Below are 22,245 nucleotides of genomic sequence, written 5' to 3'. Positions count from 1 at the left end.
CATTTTTTTTCCTCAGGGAAAGGCATTTTATTTTAAATATAGCAATGTGTACATGTCAGTCTCAAACTCCTAATCTATCCCTCCCCGCCTTCCCCCCTGGTAACCATGATTTTTTTCTCTAAGTCTGTGAGTCTATTTCTGTTTTGTGGATAAGTTTAGCTGTATCATTTTTAAAAGATTCCATGTGTAAGTGATAGCATGATAATCTGGCTGGCTGGCTTACTTCCCTCGATATGATAACCTCCAGGTCCACCTATGCTGCTGCAAGTGGCTTATTTCACTCCTTTTTATGGCTGAGTAATATTCCACTGTACACATGCACCACATCTGTATCCATTCATCTGTTGATGGACGTCTAGGTTGCTTCCATGCCTTGATTACTGTAAACAGTGCTTTAATGAACACTGGTGAATGTTTCCTTTTGAACCATGGTTTTTTCTGGATGTATGCCCAGGAGTGGAATTGCTGGATCACAGAGCAGTTCTCTGTTTAGGTTTTTAAGGAACTTCCACATTGTTTTCCATAGTGGCTGCACCAACTGACATTCCTACCGGCGGTGCAGGAGGGCCCCTTTTCTTCACACCCCCTCCAGCATTTACTTCGTGGGCTCCTTCACGGTGGCCATTGCGGTCAGTGTGAGGTGATGATCTCATTGCAGCTTTGATTTGCATTTTTCTAATAATTAGTAATGAGCACCTTTTCATGTGCCTCTTGGCCACTGGCCATCTATATATCTTCTTTGGAGAAATGTCTATTTAGCCCTTCTTCCCCCTTTTTTTTTTTTGATTGGCTTTGTGCTTTTGATACTGAGCTGCGTGAACTGTTTGTATATTTTGGAGGTTAATCCCTTGTCACTTACTTCATTTGCAAATATTTTCTTCCATTCTAAGGGATGTCTTTCTGCCTCATTTATGGTTTCCTTTGCTGTGCAAAAGCTTTTAATTAGGTTTCATTTGTTTATTTTTATTTTCATTACTCTAGGTGGTGAGTCAAAAAAGATCTTGTTGCAATTTAGGCCAAAGAGTATTCTTTGTTTCCTCTAAGAGTTTTATAGTGTCTGGCTTTACATTTAGAGCTTTAATCTCTTTTGAGTTTATTTTTGTGTATGGTGTTGAGTGTTCTAATTTCATCCTTTTACATGTAGCATGTCTGCTGATGGGTAGGGCTTTGTTCCTGACCTGTTGGCTGTTTGGCCCAAGGCACCCACACTGAAACCTACAGACTGTGGGGTGGGGCCAGGTCTCAGTAAGAAAATGGCAACCTCTAGGAGGGTCACACCAATGAGCACTCCCCAGAACTACTGCTGCCTGCGTTCTTGTCCCCACACTGAGCCACAGTTGCTCCCCGCCTCTGCAGGAGACTTCCAGTACTAGCAGAGAAGTCTGGCCCAGTCTCTTAGAGGTTACCGCTTTCCCCTTGGGCCACATGAGACCCTGAGTGCACCCTCCACACGCAGAGTTTCTGTTTCCCCCAGTCCTGTGGAATTTCTCTGATCAAATCTTGATGGCCTTCGAAGCTATGTTTTCGGGGGCTCCTCCTCCCACTGCCAGACCCCAAGGTAGGGAGCCTGACATGGAGCGCGGATCTTTCACTCAGGTAGGAGAGCTTCTACAGTAAAATTATTTTCCAGTTACTGGGTCACCCACCTGGCATGGATGGGATTTGACTGTATTGCGCCCCTCCAGTTGTCTCATCGTGGCTTCTTTGTCTTTGGATGCAGGGTATCTTTTTTGATAGGTTCCGTTTTTCTGCTGGTGGAGTTTCAGCAGTTAGTTGTGACTTTGATGTTTCCATAAGAAGAGGTAAACTCATGTCCTTCTACTCCACCATCCTGTCTCAGTGGTATGTCTCGGCTCACTGTTATAATTTATATTATTGCCTTAAGTCAGCCCTCATCACCCCTCTGGAGAATTCCATGGACTATATAGTCCATGGACTCGCGAAGAGTCGGAAACGACTGAGCGACTTTCCCTTTCACCATCTCCTATCTTCCACCAGAAAGTTGGGTCTTTATACGTCCACAGGATGCTGTGATATGCTGCCCAGATCACTATTTCAAGACCAAAGCACTCAGTCCTTCATCCATCTGGAGCACTGGCTGGCAATGCCTTACAGCTGAGTTCTTCCCAGTGCAAGCTCAGATTCTTTCCCTCACTCTCATACATCAACTGGATAGGGAGAGATCCAAGGGACCCAGTGGAGGAACTGCACTTCTAAGGCTGATTTTTAACACAATAATAAGTTAGGCAAAATGCTTTGATTCTTGAATTTATACTATATAGCTATTATATAGCTGTTACATTACATGTAAATATATGGCTTATATTTTCAGTGATTTCAGAGGTTATTTCATTATTAATGAATTTCCTTAAGGAAACCTCAATGAAAGTGTAAGATTGTACAGTTAGTGGTAGGCTGCCGACACCCAAACCTCCTCGATGCCAGGTTGAGATTGCTCCCTAAGCCTTAGTGCCTTCCCTAACCAGATAGCACAGCCTCAAGGGTAAAATAGCAAACAGTGTGCCTCTTACCATGGGAGGCTTAAGGGAAAAGTTACAGGTAAAGGTTCACTCTGTACCCCTTCTCATGAAAATTTTACTCTGAAATTTCAGAGGGTAGCTCTGTTCTCCAGTAATCTGATAAGGTGGTATATGTGTCAACTACGTCACTAAGCAACACTGGACTTCCCAGGTAGTGCTAGTAGTAAATAGTCTGCCTGCCAATGCAGGAGACATAGGAGATGTGGGTTCGATCCCTGGGTCAGGAAGATCCCCTGGAGGAGGAAATGGCAACCCACTCCAGTATTCTTGCTTGGAAAATTCCATGGACAGAGAAACCTGGCAGGCTATGGTCCATGGGGCCACAAAGAGCTGGACACCACTGAGTGACTGAACACATGTAAGCAACATTACTAAAGGTAAAAATGACCCGATTAGTAACTAGCATCTGACAGGGAGGGATTTTAAATAAACTATTAATACCTAACAGGAAACTGTAACTTAGAGGTTTCCTGAGTGTGCTGACTTTTGTAACTGGGCAGATCCATTGGGGGGACCCTGGAAACTATGCCAATGGAATTATGAGAGAGACTGGTCCCAGGGCATGTAAACCAAGGCAGCTTCTGCACCCACCCAATGCGAAGCTCTTTTCCTTGCATCTGAGCTTTGTAACCTGGGGACTAAAGGATTCTGATACATGGTCCTCTGTGTGGATTCAGCAAGAGCTCCCACAGGAAGAGAGACCCCCGATGCTGTGCTGTTGGAAGCTGTGGGGCCTTATGGCTTTCTGAGGAGATTGATACTCAAATCATACCAAACATGGCCTGTCTTCATCTTGTGAGTATGAATGTTAGGTGCACCTAAGACCCAGCCTTGTGGCTACTGTAAAGGGCATCAGGGCTCGAATTGGGCGGGCTGTGCCTCACACCATGCTGAGCATCCGGCTCAGTGCAACAGGGGTACCTCATCTAATTCCATGAGAACAAGGCTTTTGTTTTAAATAACACAAACATGTTTTGTAGCTTTATTTGTGATAGAGTATAGTCATCTGCTAACAAAACCTACAAAAATAATTTTGAGTCCTGTTTTTTGGTCAAAACAGTCTAACTGCTGTCATATCAACTAACAGTTTCAATAGCAGATTCCATAACCGAGATGCAATGCACCAATATTTTCCCTGTATTCCTGCATTCAGTCTGGGCTGCCACAGACAGAAAGCACAAGGGTACTTTTTTCTTGAATTTGTAGTGGAAACCTTGGCAGACAGTAACTGCTTCAGGCCTGTCAAACAGATGCATGAAATGCACCAATTTAAATGGGAGTGCTTCATTTTCCACACTATGATTATTAGCGTACAGCACAGAGCTCAGTGATGCTGCTTGTCCTCCTGCTCCCTTCCAAAGGAAAAATCAAACTCACCTTAGGTATTCTGCTCATTTTCAGTTTCTCCCTCAAGTAGCTCAGTGTCTGATGTCCGCCCTTGCTCAGCAAAATGCATCTTGAGCATGTCCTCTGTGTGCCTGTGGATGATCTGATGGGCTGCCAGGATGTGCTTCCGCTGAAAGTTCCTCACTGTGCCGAAGGGACGGGAGACGTGTTACTCTGGACGTCAGAACAGATCATTCCCAAAGGTTTTCAAAAGAGTAGAGACAGAAATGATAACTTTGCAAGCCACATATTCTCTTGCTTAAAGCTAACTGGATTAAAGAAAATTTTCTGTGATTTTGGAAGGACACATTCCAAAGGGAATTCAACCTAAATCTCAATATTGCTGCTCACTCTCTGTTCAGTCCAGTCATGCTCCTCCCCACTAGGTTGGCCTCACTCCACGGCTGAGTGGCCTCCCTCACCTGGAATACCTGTACTCCAGATCCTGCCCTTCTGCAAAGCCCAGCCCAAGTCCAGCTCCTCCAGGAAGTCTTTGACTGAGGCAGCTCACATTTCTCATGACCACGCTTGAGTCCGGGCCAGTCTATTCAGTGTTCAAGTGCTTCAGGGGAGTTTCATTTTGTTTTTCACCTAGATTATAAATGACCTAAAGGTAAAGATCTTGTCTCATGCTTCTCTTTGTGCTTCAGTCCCTAACATAAAGGGTACTTGTTGACTGATGACTTCGAGCTCATGGCTTTAGCAGTTGTTCTTAGTGTTACATTCTAAGAATATTTATTATCAAGGCTTAGTACATTAAGCACCCCAATTCCCTTTTGAAAATGGTAACTGTGATGATGATGGTGGTAGCAGTTAGCATTTGTCCTTATTTCGCACCAGGTATGGTTTTAAATAGCTGGCATATAATTATTCATTTAAACTAATCACAACCCTAAAAGAGTATTATTACTATCCCCATTTTCGGATGAGGCAGCTGAGATACAGAGATTAGGTGATTTGCCTAAAGTCATACAGCTGCTACTGCTAAGTCACTTCAGTCGTGTCTGACTCTGTGTGACCCCATAGACGGCAGCCCACCAGGCTCCCTGTCCCTGGGATTCTCCAGGCAAGAACACTGGAGTGGGTTGCCATTTCCTTCTCCAATGCATGAAAGTGAGAAGTGAAAGTGAAGTTGCTCAGTCGTGTCCAACTTTTTGCGACCACATGGACTGCAGCCTACCAGGCTCCTCCGTCCATGGGATTTTCCAGGCAGGAGTACTGGAGTGGGGTGCCATCGCCTTCTCCGACGTCATACAGCTAGTAAAGCACAATAAGAAGTACCATGGCTTCTATGCTGTTCAGATGTCAGCTAGTTTATATAGGGTAAATCACATAGAAACTTAGAACACTTCACAGTAGTATGGTTGAAAGAATGGGGACTTTGGAGCCACATAGACCATGGTGCAATCTGCAAATTGTGTAACATCTCTAAGCACTAATTTCCTTAACTAAAGTATGAGAACACATCTATAGAAGTTATAAGAAATTTAGATAAGGTATTTCTAAAAATGCTTAATACATTTTCTGGAACTTGGTATGCATTTAAACCTTGGTTGTTACTATTATTTTCATCTATATACAGGTCTTCAAGGTCATTCCCATCTATCAAATTTTAGAAAAATAAGAGTTGGTGGATTAGGAAGACTCTAAGCTCAACTCCTCTCATGGGCACAGCAAAATTACAGCTATTTACAGAGAAACAAACTATGGATAAGAAAGGCCAGAACCTACCAGAAAAGACCTCTACAACTAAAGATAATATAGAACAAACCATAATAGACAGGTAGGATGGGCAGAGTTGTGTTATAGTCAAGAGCCGTACCCCTAGTAGGCAACCCTCAAACAGGAAAATTACTACAACTGCAGAGATTCACCAAAGGAGTGAGGAGTCTGAGCCCCACATTGGGCTCCACAGCACAGGGTAAGACAGCACTGGAACATTTGGCTTTGAAGACCAGCAGGGCTTGCTTTCAGCAGACCCTGTGAGCTGTGAGAAATAGACTCCACTCTTAAAGGACACACACAAGATCTTATACACTGTGCAATCTAGGGCAGAAGAAATAATCTGACAGGACCATGGGTCCGGCCCACCCGTTAATCTTGGAGAGTCTCCCGGGGTAGTAGAAGGCAACTGGACCTCACCCCTGGGGATAAAGACACTGGCAGGAACCACTTGGGGGAGCTTGCCCTACCACATGAATACTAGTGCTGGTGAGCACTATTTTGTAATCCTCCCTGCAACTTATTGGGACCCAGCCTAGGTCCCAAGGCTATACCCATCAGCCTATAGGCACGAGTAATGGAATACCTCAGGCCAAGCAAGTAGGTGGGCAGGGACTCAGCACCACCTACCAGTGGGCAGGTTGCATTAGAACACCCTAAGCCCACAGCCACCCATGGACATAGCCTTGTCCACCAGAGGGCCCAGGACCTGGCCCTACACACCAGGACACAGGTAATATAGAACTGGGACCCCCAGGGCCTACTACAGCAAGAGACCTTGGATCCTGGCTCAACCCACTGGTAGGCTGGCACCAGTCCTGGACCCACTGGGTCCCAGCCACACCAACCAGCAGGACACCACCAGCTCTGAGACACTTTGGGCCCCCCACACAGCCTCCCCAGAATGTAGCCCCCATTCACCAGACACGGAATGAATAAATAAGGTCTTACTGTAAAGCATAAGGAATTATACTCACTATACTGTGATAAGCCATAGCAGAAAAGAATGTAAAAAGAGGATGTATATATATGTATAACTGAATCACTTTGCTGTCCAGCAGAAATCAACACAACACTGTAAATCAACTATACTTCAATTAAAAAAAAAAACAGGCAGACTAGCAACAAAAAAAGGGAACTCTACAGAAGAATGGGTGAACAGAGCGAGCAGTAAATGTTTTTAACCAAGAGTTAGAAAATATAAAGAACTAAACAGATGGAAATACAGTAACTGAAATGAAAAATACACTAGAAGGAATCAACAGTAGATTAAGTAATACCGAGGAATAGATCAGTAAGCTGTAAGAGAGTAGTGGAAATCACTCAGGCTAAACAGAAAAAAAGAAATAAGGACAGTATAAAAGACCTCTGGGACATCACCACACACACTAACATTTACCTTACAGGAGTCCCAGAAAGAGAAGACAGAGGAAGTGGCAGAGAACATACTTGAAGACATAATAGCTGAAAACTTCCCTAAGCTGTGAAATGAATGAAACATGCAAGTCAAGGAAGCACAGAGAGAGCCCCAAACAGGATCAACCCAAAGAGGACCACATCAAAACATACTGTAATTAAAATTGCAAAAATCAAAGATAAAGAGAGATTATTAAAAGCAGCAAGGGAAAAGAAACAAGTTATGTACTAGGGAACTCCCATAAGGCTATCAAGCTGACTTTGCAGCAGAAACTCTGCAGCCCAGAAAAGAGTGGCAAGATACAGTTAACGTGATGAAAGGGAAAATCTACAACCAAGAATATTCTACCTGGCAAGGCTTTCATTTGGATTTGATAGATCAAAAGTTTTCAGATAGGCAAAAGCTAAAAGGGTTCAGGACCACCAAAGCAGCTTTACAAGAAAGGTTAAAGGGACTTCTCTAAGTAAAAAAGAAAAGATCAAACTAGAAACATGAAAATCATGGCGGGGGGGGGGGGGGGGGGAACTCATTGGTAAAGGTAAACATATAGTTAAGATAGTAAATCAACCACGTAGAAAGCTAGTAGGAAGGCTAAAAGAGAAAAGCACTAAAATCACCTATTGCCACAATAAGCAGCTAAGGGATACACAAAGCAATTAGACACAAAATATGAGAAAAACAGTAATTATGGAGGGAGCACAATAAAAATTCAGACTTGTTAAAATGCATTTGAACTTAAGAGATAAAGCACTTAATTATATATAGACAGAGTTGTCTACATCTATGTATAAACCTAATGGTACCCAAAACCCAAAAATCTACAATAGATACACACAGAGAAAGAAATCCAAATAACACAAAGAATAATCATTAAAAGGGAAGAGAAGGCAAGAATAAACAAAAGAATTACCAAAACAATCCCGAAACAATGAACAAAATGCTAATACCTACCTGTCAACGTGTGTGTGTGTGTGTGTGTGTGTGTGTGTGTGTGTGTGTTGCTCAGTTGCGTCTGACTCTCTGTGACCCCATGGACTGTAGCTCACCAGGCTCCTCTGTCTCTGGAATTCTCCAGTCAAGAATATTGGAGTGGGTTGCCATTCCCTTCTCCAGGGGATCTTCCTTACCTATCAATAATTACTTTAAATGTAAATGAACTAAATGCTCCAATCAAAAGACACAGTGACTGAACGTATACATAAAAGAACCATATATATGTTGCCTATAAGAGACTCACTTGGGACTTCCCTGATAGTGCACTGGATAAGAATCTGTCTGCCAGTACAGGGGACTCGGGGTCAATCCTCGGTCTGGGAAGATTTCATATGCCTCAGAGAAACTAAGCCTGCACACACAGCTACTGGGCCTGCACGCTGCAACTACTGAAGCCCGCCTGCCTACAGCCTATGCTCCACCAGGAGAAGCCATCACAACAAGGGACCTGAGCACTGCAACAGAATAGCGCTGCCTTGTCGCAACCAGAGAAAAGCCCATACAAAGCAATGGAGACCCAGTGCAGTTGAAAATAAAAATAAATTAAAAAAAAAAAAGATTCACCTGACATCAGAGGATAGAAAAAGGTGTTATATGCAGAAAGAAATCAACAGAAAAGCAGGGGTGAAATACTTATAAACAAATATTAAAACAAAGGTTGTTACAAGAGCCAAAGAAGGACATTATATAATAATCAAGGGAAGAAGTAATTATAGATGTACCCAACACAGGAGCACTTTAATTCATAAGGCAAATATTAACAGACATAAAGACAGAAGTCAACAGTAACACACAATACTAGGGCGTGTATGTGTGTGTGTAAGAATTTATTTTACAGCAAGACCTACGATATGGGTCCCTCTGTCACAGGCAATGAAAAATGAAATTATTCAGAAATTTCTCTTCAGTGAATTACAAACAGCTTTCCTGCAAGAACAGTCTTCTCTTCATCTAGAAATTTCCATATTTATAGAAAACCCCAAAACATTTTAATCTTTGTTTGTTTGACTCCATCCAGGTTTCCAATACTAGGCACTTTAATACCCCACTTACATCAATGAACAGGTCATCCACATATATAATTAATAAGGAAACACTGGCCTTAAATGACACACCAGACCAGATGAACTTACTAGATATGTATACAGAACATGTAATCCAAAAGCAGAAGAATATACATTCCTTCCAAGTGCACAGGAACATTCCCCAGAATAAATTACATGCTAGGTCACAAGATGCCTATTGTCAAATTCAGACTTAAATTGAAGAAAGTAGGGAAAACCACTAGACCATTCAGGTATGACCTAAATAAAATCCCATATGACTATACAGTGGAAGTGAGAAATAGATTCAAGGGATTAGAACTAAGAGTGCCTGAAGAACTATGGATGGAGATTCATAACATTGTATAGGAGACAGGGATTAAGACCACGCTCAAGAAAATGAAATGCAAAAAAGCAAAATGGTTGTCTGAGGAGGCCTTACAAATAGCTGAGAAAAGAAGAGAAGCTAAAGGCAAAGGAGAAAAGGAAAGATATATCCATTTGAATGCAGAGTCCCAAAAGGATAGCAAGGAGAGATAAGAAAGTCTTCTTCAGTGATCAGTGCAAAGAAATAGAGGAAAACACTAGAATGGGAAATACCAGAGATCTCTTCAAGAAAATTCGACATACCAAGGGAACATTTCAGGCAAAGATGGGCACAATAAAGGACAGAAACGGTATGGACCTAACAGAAGCAGAAGATATTAAGAAGTGGTGGCAAGAACACACAGAAGAACTGTACAAAAACATCTTCATGACCCAGATAATCATGATGGTGTGATCACTCACCTAGAGCCAGACATCCTGGAATGTGAAGTCAGGTGGGCCTTACGAAGCATTACTATGAACAAAGTTAGTGGAGGTGATGGAATTTCAGTTGAGCTGTTTCAAATCCTAAAAGATGATGCTGTGAAAGTGCTGCACTCAATATGCCAGCGAATTTGGAAAACTCAGCAGTGGCCACAGGACTGGAAAAGGTCAGTTTTCATTCCAATCCCAAAGAAAGGCAATGCCAAAGAATGCTCAAACTACTGCAAAATTGCACTCATCTCACACGCTAGCAAAGTCATGCTCAAAATTCTCCAAGCCAGGCTTCAATAGTACGTGAACCATGAACTTCCAGATGTTCAAGCTGGTTTTAGAAAAGGCAGAGGAACCTGAGATCAAATTGCCAACATCTGCTGGATCATCGAAGAAATAACAGAGTTCCAGAAAAAACATCTATTTCTGCTTTATTGACTATGCCAAAGCCTTTGACTATGTGGAACACAACAAACTGTGGAAAATTCCTCAAAAGATGGGAATACCAGACCACCTGGCCTGCCTCTTGAGAAATCTGTATGCACGTCAGGAAGCAACAGTTAGAACTGGACATGGAACAACAGATTGTTTCCAAATCAGGAAAGGAGTACATCAAGGCAGTATATTGCCACCCTGCTTATTTAATTTATATGCAGAGTACATCATGAGAAACACTGGGCTGGATGAAGCACAAGCTGGAATCAAGATTGCCGGGAGAAATATCAATAACCTCATATATGCAGATGACACCACCCTTATGGCAGAAAGCAAAGAAGAACAAAAGAGCCTCCTGATGAAATTGAAAGAGGAGAGAGAAAAAGTTGGCTTAAAACTCAGCATTCAGAATACTAAGATCATGGCATCTGGTCCCATCATTTCATGGCAAATAGATGTGGAAACAGTGACAGACTTTATTTTTGGGGGCTCCAAAATCAATATAGATGGTGACTGTAGCCATGAAATTAAAAGACGCTAACTCCTTGGAAGAAAAGTTATGACCAACCTAGACAGCATATTAAAAAGCAGAGACATTACTTTGCCAACAAAGGTCTGTCTAGTCAAAGCTATGGTTTTTCCAGTAGTTGTGTATGGGCATGAGAGTTGGACTATAAAGAAAGTTGAGCACTGAAAAATTGATGCTTTTGAACCATGATGTTGGAGAAGACTCTTAAGAGTCTCTTGGACCACAAGGAGATCCAACCAGTCCATCCTAAAGGAAATCAGTCCTGAATATTCATTGGAAGGACTGATGCTGAAGCTAAAACTCCAATACTTTGGCCACCTGATGCAAAGAACTGACTTATTTCAAAAGACCCTGATGCTGGGAAAGATTGAAGGTGGAAGGAGAAGGGGACGACAGGATGAGATGGTTGGATGGCATCACCGACTCAATGGACATGAGTTTGAGTAAACTCGGGGAATTGGTGATGGACAGGGAGGCCTGGCGTGCTGCAGTCATGGGGTTGCAAAGAGTCAGACATGACTGAGCGACCGAACTGAACTGAGGCCACAAGACGTCTCAATAAATTTAAGAAAACTTAAATCTCACATCTTTTATAAGTACAACTCTGAAACTAAAAGCCAACTATGAGAAAATACTAAAAACATGCAGAGGCCAAACAATATGCCACTAACAACCAATGGATCACTAAAGAAATCAAAGAAGAAATTTAAAAAATACATGGAGACATATGAAGTAAAACATGCAACGATCCAAATCTCTGGGATGTCGCAAAAGCAGCTCATAAAAGTTCATAGTGATACAAGCCTACCTCAGGAAAGAAATATCTCAAACCAAGAACCTGATCGTACACCAAGCAACTAACAGAAGTCAGTAGAAGAAAAGAAATCAAAGATCAGAGAAGAAATAATTGAAATGTAGCCTATTTCTTATGCAGTAGAAAAGATCAATGAAAATAAGAGCTCTTGCTTTGAGAAGATAAAATTGATAAATCCTTTGTGAAATTCAAGAAAAAAAGAGGGACCAAATAAATAAAATCAGAAATGAAAAGGAGAAGATATAACCAACACCACAGAAATAAGAGAACAATATGGACAACTGTATACCAATAAAATAAAGAACCAAGAAGTAATGGACAGATTACTAGTAATATAGAATCTCACAAGGCTAAAACAGGAAAAATAGAAAGTGTAAAAGAGCAAGTACCAGTACTGAAATTGAATAAGTAATAAAAAAACATTCCCAACAAACAAAAGTCTGGACCAGATGGCTTCACAGGTAAATACCTACTCTTAAACTTTTCAAAAAACTGCGCTGGGAGGAATGCTTCTTAACCACCTCATCTTCTGCCTCCCCTTCTCCTCCTGCCGTCAGTCCTTCCCAGGATCAGGGTCTTTTCCAAAGAGCTGGCTCCTCACATTATTTATAATAGACAGGATATGGAAGCAACTTACATGTCCATCAACAGATGAAAGCATAAAAAGACACGGGTATGTGTGTGTTTACACACATATATAATGGAATACTGCTGCTGCTGCAAAGTCGCTTCAGTCGTGTCCGACTCTGTGCGACTCTGGAGTGGGTTGCCATTTCCTTCTCCAATGCATGAAAGTGAAAAGTCAGAGTGAAGCCACAATAGAATACTACAGAACCATATACAGAAAACAAGCTTGCCATTTGCAACAACATGGATTGATGTGGACGGTACTGTGCTCCGTGAAATAAATCAGACAGACAAACACTGCAGTTATCACTTACATGTGGAATCTCAAAAAATCAAACAAATGAATTTAACAAAACAGATCCACAGATACAGAGAACAAGCAAGTGGTTACCAGTGAGGAAAGGGAAGCTGGGAGGGGCAAGATGGGGATAAGGGATTAAGAGATACAAACCACCATGTATAAAGGAAGTAAGCTACAAGGATACATTGTACAGCACAGGGAATATAGCCAATATATTATCATAACTTTAAACAATGTAATCTATAAAAATTTTAAATCATTGTTGTACAGCTGAAACTAACAAGTCAACTAGACCTCAATAAATTTTTTTAATGCATCCAAATAAATCAATAATGAGATATCTCAAATGGTCTGTATGTGATAGTTCTTAATTTGTGGTAAAGAGTATTTATAACCATGGACGCCTTACTTGGAAAGAGAAAGAAATATAATGTGTACTCCCCATCCAGATGGCTTTCTTCGTTCGGGCTACATCCATATAAAGGGGAGAGGTTAGAATTTGCTCAGTTTGCCCACAGATGACTCCCACTGATCTCTACAGATCAAGACTCCTTCAGCTCCTTCCTCTCAGAGTCAGGAGAAGCTGGGGGAGAGGGTCATAAACCAGTAACTGTTAAACACAGGATTTCTCCTCTTCTTCAGGTGAACTGATATGAAACAGGCTGGCCTCACTTTGCACTGAGGAGGAGAAAGGAGTTACTTATTTTCTTAAGGATCTAGAAAACATAAGATCCCTTTTATAATAAAAAGTGATACAGGAATACTTATTATTTGATCTGAAAATTGAAGTTTTTTCGGTAGAGGCATTATCATACACTGTTGATGGGGACATGGATTGAAGTTTTTTTTGTGGGGGCAGTTTGGTGGTATCTATCAAAATGTAAAACACACATACTGTATTTCCAGCATTGTACTACTAGGAGTTTACTCTCAGATGAATGACCAGGGTGTTCACAGCTTTTTATAGGAAAACACACAGGAATAAACTAAGTGCTTACTGCTGGGGGTAGTGGTTTAAAAACTACGGTACAATCGTGTAATGGGAAAACAGGGTATTTCTTTGTTCTCTTCTAATGCATCAGAACTCCACCATTCCTTACTCCCTAGTTACATGATCTGAAATATTACATTTCTCTTAAACCTGTCTAGAATTCTCCTGCAAACTCTTGAAACCTCCCAGGCTTGTATTTCACTTAATATTAATCTACTGGTCACACCCCCTCCCTCTAGGCTCAGGACTATCACTAGTACCCTGAAAGCTCTGGAAGAACATTGTTTCTTTAAAACACATTTTTTTTCCTTCTTCTCCTCTACTGAATAAAAGCAGCAATCTTTAAAAACATGCCACTTTTGGCAAATGATAAGTGAGGCTACTTCTACTGAGATGAGCTCTGGCAGGAACAAAAGATACTGTGACTCAGCAGAGCTGCAGAATAGCGTTAGGTCTGTCAGGCTTCCCGCTTTTCAGCACCTGACTTGCACGTGCCCTGCCTCCAAAAGGCGGCTACAGTTGGAAAACCCTGCATACTCTCAACATTTGTTTCACGTTGAAAAAAATCAAATCACAAAACACAAGCTGATGGTTACCAAAGAGGAACGAGATGGGGGAGGGATAAATTAGGAATATGGGATTAACATATACACACAAGTACATATAAAATAAACAAGGATTCGCTGTATAGCACAGGGAACTATATTCAATATCTTGTTAACCTATAGTGGAAAAGAATCAGAAGATATGTGTGTGTGTATATACATATATAAATAACAATGATTTTGCTATATACCTGAAACTAACATAATATTGTGAATCAACTATTTCAATCAAAAACAAAAACCCCAAAATACACCTCTTCTGAGAACTGCATCTTAAGGTTTGGTTTGAATTTAATGCTTCATCAAACTTATTAGAACCGCACGCATCCATACTGGAGGAGATTATATTTTGCCACTGGACAGCATCAAGAGAACTTGACAAACTTTGAAGATAACTCTGATTCCTCTTCAGAATTTCCCCCATACCTCTGCTCAGTTTTAAATCTCTGTAATATTGAAAATAGCTTCTATCTTTAAAAAGATGATCAAATGAAGCATTTATGTTGACTTACCCTTTTCTTTGACAAAGTCCTTTTGCACCTGTGGGATTAGGAAACTGTAAACCAGCTCGGCCACAATCTCCTCTGACTGAAGCTGAGTGCGACTGAAAAATAAGAACATATTAAAAGCGTTTCCTTTGCTGCCTTGCTTGAGCTGCTGATTTACACTTGGATCCTACTCGCGTGTTAAGGAGCTCCACTGCTCAGATCCTACGACTGCCTTTTCCTTGAGTGATCTGAAACAGCGCATTCCTGGTGAGTTTCCTTAACTCCAAGGAAAATCCAAATTTGTCCTTTGCTTCCCCTGCCTCCCAGGAAAGGAGTGTTAAGAGACACAATTTACACATGGAAGCCAAAAACCTTGGGGTGACAGCCAAGTAAAATTGGACATACTCACATTTCTTTCAGGCTTTGTGATATTCTAAAAGTAAGAAATATGAAAGTGATCCAGGCTGCAGAGGATAACTGAAAATTCTATTCCCAGCGTGTGGCTCCTGCCATCCAAAAGTACAGGTCTGCTGGCAGCCGTTAAAACAAAGCATACTGAAGCATGAGTTAGATATTTGTTTCTCCTTGGTGGTGAAATCTTAGGCCCTTGAGAAACACACATGAGTAACAGCAAAGGGGCTGTCCATCCCACCATCTGTCCCCTTGGTACACACCGGCTTTCCATTTCATAAGCAATGTCATTGATTTCCTCAGCCATCTTCTCTATTTCCGCCCTGGCTTGTTCTTCTGCAGTGTTCTCTTCAGTGTTCAGTATTATGTCCTCCAGATAGGAAGTTACGGTGCTTTGGTGAATTTTAATCACCTGCAAAAGTCCCAAATACGCCGGCTACTCAGAAAAGGGATGCTACTACCATAAACAAGACAAGAAAAATGCACGAACATTGGCCGACATTCTTAGCATGTCTATCTCATTTATCAAGTCAACAGTCCCTGCACTGTGCGTTCCTTTAGTCCATTTCTAACCCACCTATGTCTACCCATTCTGGGCAGACCCTACATATTTGGCTCATTTTAGAATTATGGGTCTCAGTTTGGGGTGGGCAATACAAAACACTGTGAAAAGATCACAGGCTTGACTCAGGAACTCTGTTTTAGGTCCTGGCTTTGTTCTTACAGCCGTGTGACTTGGTCAGGCTACCTAATTGTGGCAGAGACTAAGACTTATGCAACATCCTTTCTCTCCTTCCTCTTAAAGGATTCTTAAAGGGAAAGACCTAGCTTATTTTCTTCTCATTTCTCATTTCATGGGGACAAAATGCAGGAGGCACCAGTCATCTTAAACTGCCGTGAGGGTCACGCCCCAGGGACAGAAAAGCAGAAGTCTAGAAGGATTCTGGGTCTCTGATGAACTTTTTAAAACTATCATACCAGTCCTGGACTGCTTCTTTTTAAAGCTTTCTGAAATTGTGAAATAGAATATACATTTAGAAAAGTGCACAGCACACAAATGTATAGTGTAATGAATTCTGGTCAAGCCACGGGTAGTAGCCCAGAGGCCACAGTGGGTTCCATCTGACCACAGCTCCTTTCCATTCTCATGAGTTTATGGTAGACTTCATTTTCTTTAGAGTTTTGCTCCTTAAGATTTCAGTCATAAATAATACAATTTAGTTTTGCCTGTTCGATAGGTAGATACCCAGGAAGTATCACAAATATCAAGGGTGTCATACTTTGTTCTCTATGTAGTCTCAATAGATTTTGAGCTTTGGGGGATAAGAGTACTTTCTATTTAATGTCTAAATATTTCTTTATATCTGAGATAATGCTTGGGACTCAGTAACAACTTAGTACCTGTATCTTGACTGGCACTGCAGCAGGACTCTGAATATGACATGTCTACTGTGTATCTACCCGTGAAATACCAAGTCCATATCCTTGAAGCCTGTGGCTCCCTATGGGAGAGACCCAGGAACCATAGTTCAATATGGTATCAACCAACAAACAAACCAACATATATTTTCTCAATGCCTGTTCTGTACAGAGGGCTACGTTGGTGCTGCGGAAGGCACAAAGGGATATACAACATGGCTGCTACCATGGAGACCACAATCTTATTCAGGAGACAAGTCACACCTAGAACGGAACAATGAGACAGCTGAGTCTTGTTCAGAGGTGGGAAGTTTAATGTGGTCTACTTCTAACAATATATGTACTTGTGTGTTTACATGCATCTTTATAAATGTGTGTGTGGACACATTTGTGCTTGTATGTGCATAAGTGAGTAAAGGAAACGTTCGGGTGGCTGTATGTGTGTCTATACATTCCTCCACATCTTTGCTAATACTGTGCTCATGGGATTATGTTTGTGAATGTGTCTTCATGTATGGACATGAAGTGTATATGCATTTAAATATGAGTCTATGACTATATTTCTCAATATATGTTATTTTTCTGGAAATTTACTAATGTGTACATTTCTAGTTTTTGGTATACTTATGTGCATGCAAGTATATTTATCTATAAAAGGATCATATGATGGAAGATAGGGAATTTAAATGATGCATGGGGGCGTCCCTGGATGGATACATTCTTTACATAAATGATCCTTAAATCAGGCCAGAAGGCTCATTTTAACCCTTTCATGCCCCTCCCAGACGTGCTGACGTTTCCTGGGGCTGTTCCCATCTAAAAGACACCTTCCTAGAAGTCTTTGACCAGTATCTTCCTCTTCGTATTTCTGAGTATAGTAGTTCCTTTGTCTCTCTCCTTTTATTCTCACTCCCAACTGGTTCTTCCCATCCCAGCTGGTTTTTCCTTAGTGATTTCAGTAGGGGATAGTATGCTCCTGTTTGCTAAAAATTGCTAAATCTCAGTAATCCTATTTAAAGAAAAGCTGTTAGGATGACAGGAAACTAGAATACAAATTATTATTATAGGCTGTTTGACACCAGAGATGATCCTCCACTCCAATTAAAAACTTGGGGAGGGAGAGGGGAGGGGGGTTCAGGATGGGGAACGTGTGTACACCCATGGCGGACTCATGTTGATGTATGGCAAAACCAATATAACACTGTAAAGTAAAAAAAAAGCTGAACTTGACAATATACAACCTACAAGTTTTTAAGCTGTACAGAAGATGGAAAATCTTTAATTTTAATCAATTTTTTAATTAGAAAAAACAGCAAATACTATTTATGAATCAATCCTAATTCCCTGGGAATTGGGTAAATCCTTAAGATCACAGATCAAATAAAACCTCCAGTTGACATAGCATTATTTTTTCTTACCCGAGGAGCTCAAAAGTAGTATCCATATTTATAATTCAGATAGCCTCCTGGACAGGAATTTTTTGTTTTTGTTTTTTTAATTGGCACTTTTTAAAAAAGGTTGGCACTTTCCGTCTTTCCCATCTGGCCCAAGGGAGACTCACACAGTCTTTGCTTTGACATATTCTGGGTGTGCTGGCCACCCACGCAGCCTCTTCTGTGCTCAAACCCCTCAGCCTGCCCAGCTTCCACCTCTGCATTCCTGGGGGTCAGACACTCTAACTGAAAGAACACACATCAAGCTCCCCAAGAAAGGGGACATGCACTCCCCAGACTCTAGGTGTGATATGGGGGCGGGGCGGGTATTAGTCACAGCACAGCTCCCCTTAAAGAAATCTTCCTCACAAATCCCCTCCAATTTTATCACTTGAGCTTTTGCATTCTTGATGAGGGCAAGAGTGCTTTGAGATATTATTGATTCCTCAAATTTCCTCTGAGTTTGCATCTGGGTCAGTCTGGAATTTCACATCCACTGGGACTTGGTCAGAATTCTAATTTACCAGCCTGGCATTCCTAACTCCCACGTTTGTATCTTTAGTCAAAAAAATCTCTTCTAAATTCCATCTGATATATTCATTTGCTGAAATGACACCTCTACCAAGATGTCTCAACCTAATGTAAATCAAACTCCTGATTCCACCCCTGCCCCAAACCTATTCCGCCCTCAGCCTTCCTGCCTCGGAAAACAACCGTCATCTCCCTACTCACTGACACCGGAAACTGGACTTTATACTTGACTTCACCCTATTTCTCACTCTGACCTAAGTTAGTTCATCAGCCTCCTTTCAAGTCCCTTATTTCCACCCTGTCCTCCCTCCAACCTGTTAATACAACAAGTACCCCCAATGACCTCTGTAAAAATGTGTCACTGGGCCCCATTTGTTTCCCTCATGAACCACCACACAAAACACCATCTTTTCTTATTCCACCCTTATTTGCATGTTATATAGGATTTAAGCTCCAGGAGAGAAGGGGCCATGCCTGGTATTTCCCTCCAAAGTACCCCACAATGCCTTTACATACTGCTGGGCATATCCTAGGAACCCAATATATTATCTGTTGAAGACAATTAAGAAATGAAAGCCATCTCCTATCTTGAGGTTCCTTGGGTTTGACTCAGCTCCTTATAAACGGCTTCCTTACGACGTCCCCACTTGCCTCCTTAAATATCTGGTCCTCCTCCTGCAGGCGCCTCTGCTCCACCTGGCGCCGGCCGCTCTCTTCAGCTTCGCGCATCCGGCGCTGCCGCTCGGCCAGCATGGCCAGGGCGTGGACCCGCCTCTCCTCCTGCAGTCTCACCAGCTCTTTGGACAGGAAGTCAAACATGTCTGCCAGCACCCTTCCTTCCAGTCCAGCCAAGTGGTTTTCAACCAGCGACACCTTAAAAATAATAATATGACTATGAGGATACAGATTACACTAAGAAGTGTGATTCACCGGGAGGGATGCTGGATTACCCTCGGCAGGCACTTCCTTTTCAGGACGCAATGGTTTTACTAGGAAAACTTACGATACAAACTTAGACTTGAGAAAGCGGATTGTTCAGCAATGGATGATCGTTTAGCAAAACATTAGTTAGCATCCACACAATTTTTTTTTTCCTTTCAATTTTATCCAGAAGGTAAAGTGCTTATGTCTCCCCAGACATGAAGGGAAATATCAAGGTTTTGATTAAAAGATAATATTGGAGTTCAAAAAAATAGAATCTCCTAGAAATTCACTCATGATACCTTTTAATTTTTCAATGCTTGGTCCTTTAACACCAAGTTTTCAAGCTTTTCAGTGACATGAAAGTAGAAAACCTTGGTACTTTTTATTAATTTAAGTAACTTCAAAGTCATTAAGAACTGCCTTTGGAACAGAGTAGGAAATAAGCCTACATGTCTATGTAGTCACTGAGGTAGATAGGGGCCCAGAGTTCCTGGCCAGGAATAAGCCACTGTGTTTATTTATGGATCCCTCTGTCCTGGCTTTGGCACAATGAGAATAAAAGTGTTTAAGAAGACTGTACTGTATTCCTGCTCCTAGCCTCAGTGGTAAGGGGGAAAGGCTCTTCTCCCAGACACTAGCTGCTCTCACACTGACGATTCCCCTTGATATAAGAGAGGGAGAAAATGAGAGGATCAGAACTGCTATAGGTACGCGAGATGCCCACTGCCCCAGATGCCCGCATCCCACAGGTGTAGCCAGGAGGAGCCGAAGGTAAACAGGGCGAGTCTGTGGCTATGTGACAGCTCTTCCCATTAATTCCTCCCTTAGCTCTTAGCCGTCATCATGTCTATCCGTCAAGTATTTATCCACTCAGTGGGACAGATGATGAATTAAAAACTCTGGATTGTCTTAGCTATAGCTGCTCAAGTCTATAATCAGAAACCTTGAAGGGGCCGAAGCGGGCATTCTTGCATCCAGGTCCTGGGCATTCCACTGCCTGAGCATTCTGCTCTCTCTCTGAACAGATGTGCAGCTCGTTTCCATCATATCCATGGCTCCAGGGCCCCCAGATTCAGAGACTCCAGAGACTACATTCTCCTCTTCCTTCTCTGGTCCCTTGGCTGGGTCTCACCATCTGTGGCTCTCTTCTTCCCTCCCCTAAACCACCCCTATCACTCAGAGAGCACTCTCAGCCCTGCTGTCACATGAAGGGAGCACAGGGATGCTTGCTTCAGAGCTGCTGACCATTTGTGCCCAGTTCACAGCACCACAGCTGTGTGTGTCACTAAAGGTGGGTAATATTAACTTTGCTGTACGTCTACTTTCTTACAACACTTTGCAAATTGATTCTTTTCACACTGATTTACAGATAAGTGGGAGAGACAGTAAAACTATACCTCCACTTTAGTCAATGTTAAATACTGTGTATATATACACAAACACCAGCAGAAAGTAGGAAATACATTTCCAGTTGTTGGGTTAGACCTGCAATCACCAGCTACTGTCAGTCACACAGAGCTCAGAGAACCTGAGGAAAGTCACAGAATAACATATTAACATATTTAATGTGCAGTTTAAGGAGCATGAGCTATGTACAGCTCCAAAACTCATACATGAGTGTGGACAGGTTTTAAAATCTCATTTCTCACTTTTTCTTATTGCTTTCAGTATTTATTCATTCTACTTAGCTTCCACTGAAAAATAATAGAGTCACTAAATAGTTAAGAAAAATTGGAAAAGAAAACCTTTTAAAACAGTGAAGCTTTTTTCCTTTCCTTTTTGCAAATTAAAAAAAAAAAAAGCATATTCAACTCAGGGAGGATACAGTCCATTCAAATTGTGGACTGTCGTGCCACTGGTGAAAAATGCTGGGGTTGTGGGGGGTGTTTCTTTTACATCACCTCATCTGTTGTTTGCACAGTAATAAAAATCACGGGTGAAAATGGGAGAAGGAAGGAGAGGAAAGAACCTTGTGCTCGTGCACGTTCCTCTGCCGCTGCAGGGCCAGGGTCACCTGCTTCTCGGCTTTCTTCACCAGCCTGTCATCCTCTTGCAGTGCGTGGCTGGTGCGCAGCTCCTGGATCAACTCCAGTCGCTTCTCTTTCCCTTCAAACATCTGTATCAAATCAAATCAGAGAGACCCACAAATCAGCATTGCCAGTGCAGGCACGAGGCCTTGCAGGCACAAGGCCTTGCAGGCAGTGACTGGTGAGGCGCTCATGAACCGCGGGTTCTGCTCCGCCATTCAGGGCCATGGACCAGGTGTATGCCACCGAGCCGGGCGGCAGCCCTGTTTTCTAAAGCTCCTTCAGCTATTCAGGCAGACAGGAACTCAGCTATCAGGTAACCGTTGACTGAATTTCTTAAAATGCCTCTCAAAGACAAGGTGACAATTCTAGGGTCATGTTAAGAAACTGGAACCTTCCCTTCGTTTCCTGGCTCTTCCCCTAAGAAGCCTGGGGGATATTTTTCATTGTCATTTTTCTTTTCTGAGAGATCTGCTCCTGGTCTGGAATACACAACCTGCTGTTTGAACTTCACTGCGGCGTTTCTCCTGCAGAAATACTGGCAGGAGGACAGGGAAGAGCGGTGAACACAAGACGCTCATCCAGCCTCCCTGGACTGACTCACCATAACTGAGTCTCTTAAGTTATAGCTGTCTGGGGAAGAAAAAATGTTTTAGCTGAGGCTTTACAATAGTCCCTTTTTAAACTTAAGAAGCACAATGATCTGACTAAGGCTTTACGGTCAGGAAGACCAGAGTTGAATTTGCTGGCAGTTAACATAATCTCACTCAGGCTCGTATTACTCACCTGTAAAATGGGTAATTGATAG

The 22,245-nt window shown here is 42.0% G+C and overlaps 1 protein-coding gene across 1 annotated transcript in view; it reads right to left on the bottom strand.

Moving 5' to 3' along the window:
* The window catches only part of CFAP91 (cilia and flagella associated protein 91), a 97,945-nt gene that overhangs the window by 12,719 nt on the left and 62,981 nt on the right, over positions 1-22,245 (bottom strand). The window contains exons 13-17 of the mRNA XM_052643896.1: positions 21,380-21,526; positions 19,138-19,359; positions 15,367-15,515; positions 14,717-14,808; positions 3,918-4,070 (exon numbers count right to left, since the gene is read on the bottom strand). Coding sequence (XP_052499856.1) covers positions 3,919-4,070; positions 14,717-14,808; positions 15,367-15,515; positions 19,138-19,359; positions 21,380-21,526 — 762 coding nt within the window. The 3' untranslated portion in view covers position 3,918. The remainder of the gene's footprint in view (positions 1-3,917; positions 4,071-14,716; positions 14,809-15,366; positions 15,516-19,137; positions 19,360-21,379; positions 21,527-22,245) is intronic.

The sequence above is a fragment of the Budorcas taxicolor genome, chromosome 1 (assembly GCF_023091745.1).
Source record: "Budorcas taxicolor isolate Tak-1 chromosome 1, Takin1.1, whole genome shotgun sequence".
Lineage (NCBI taxonomy): Eukaryota > Metazoa > Chordata > Mammalia > Artiodactyla > Bovidae > Budorcas > Budorcas taxicolor.
This window is presented reverse-complemented; position numbering and strand designations above follow the sequence as displayed.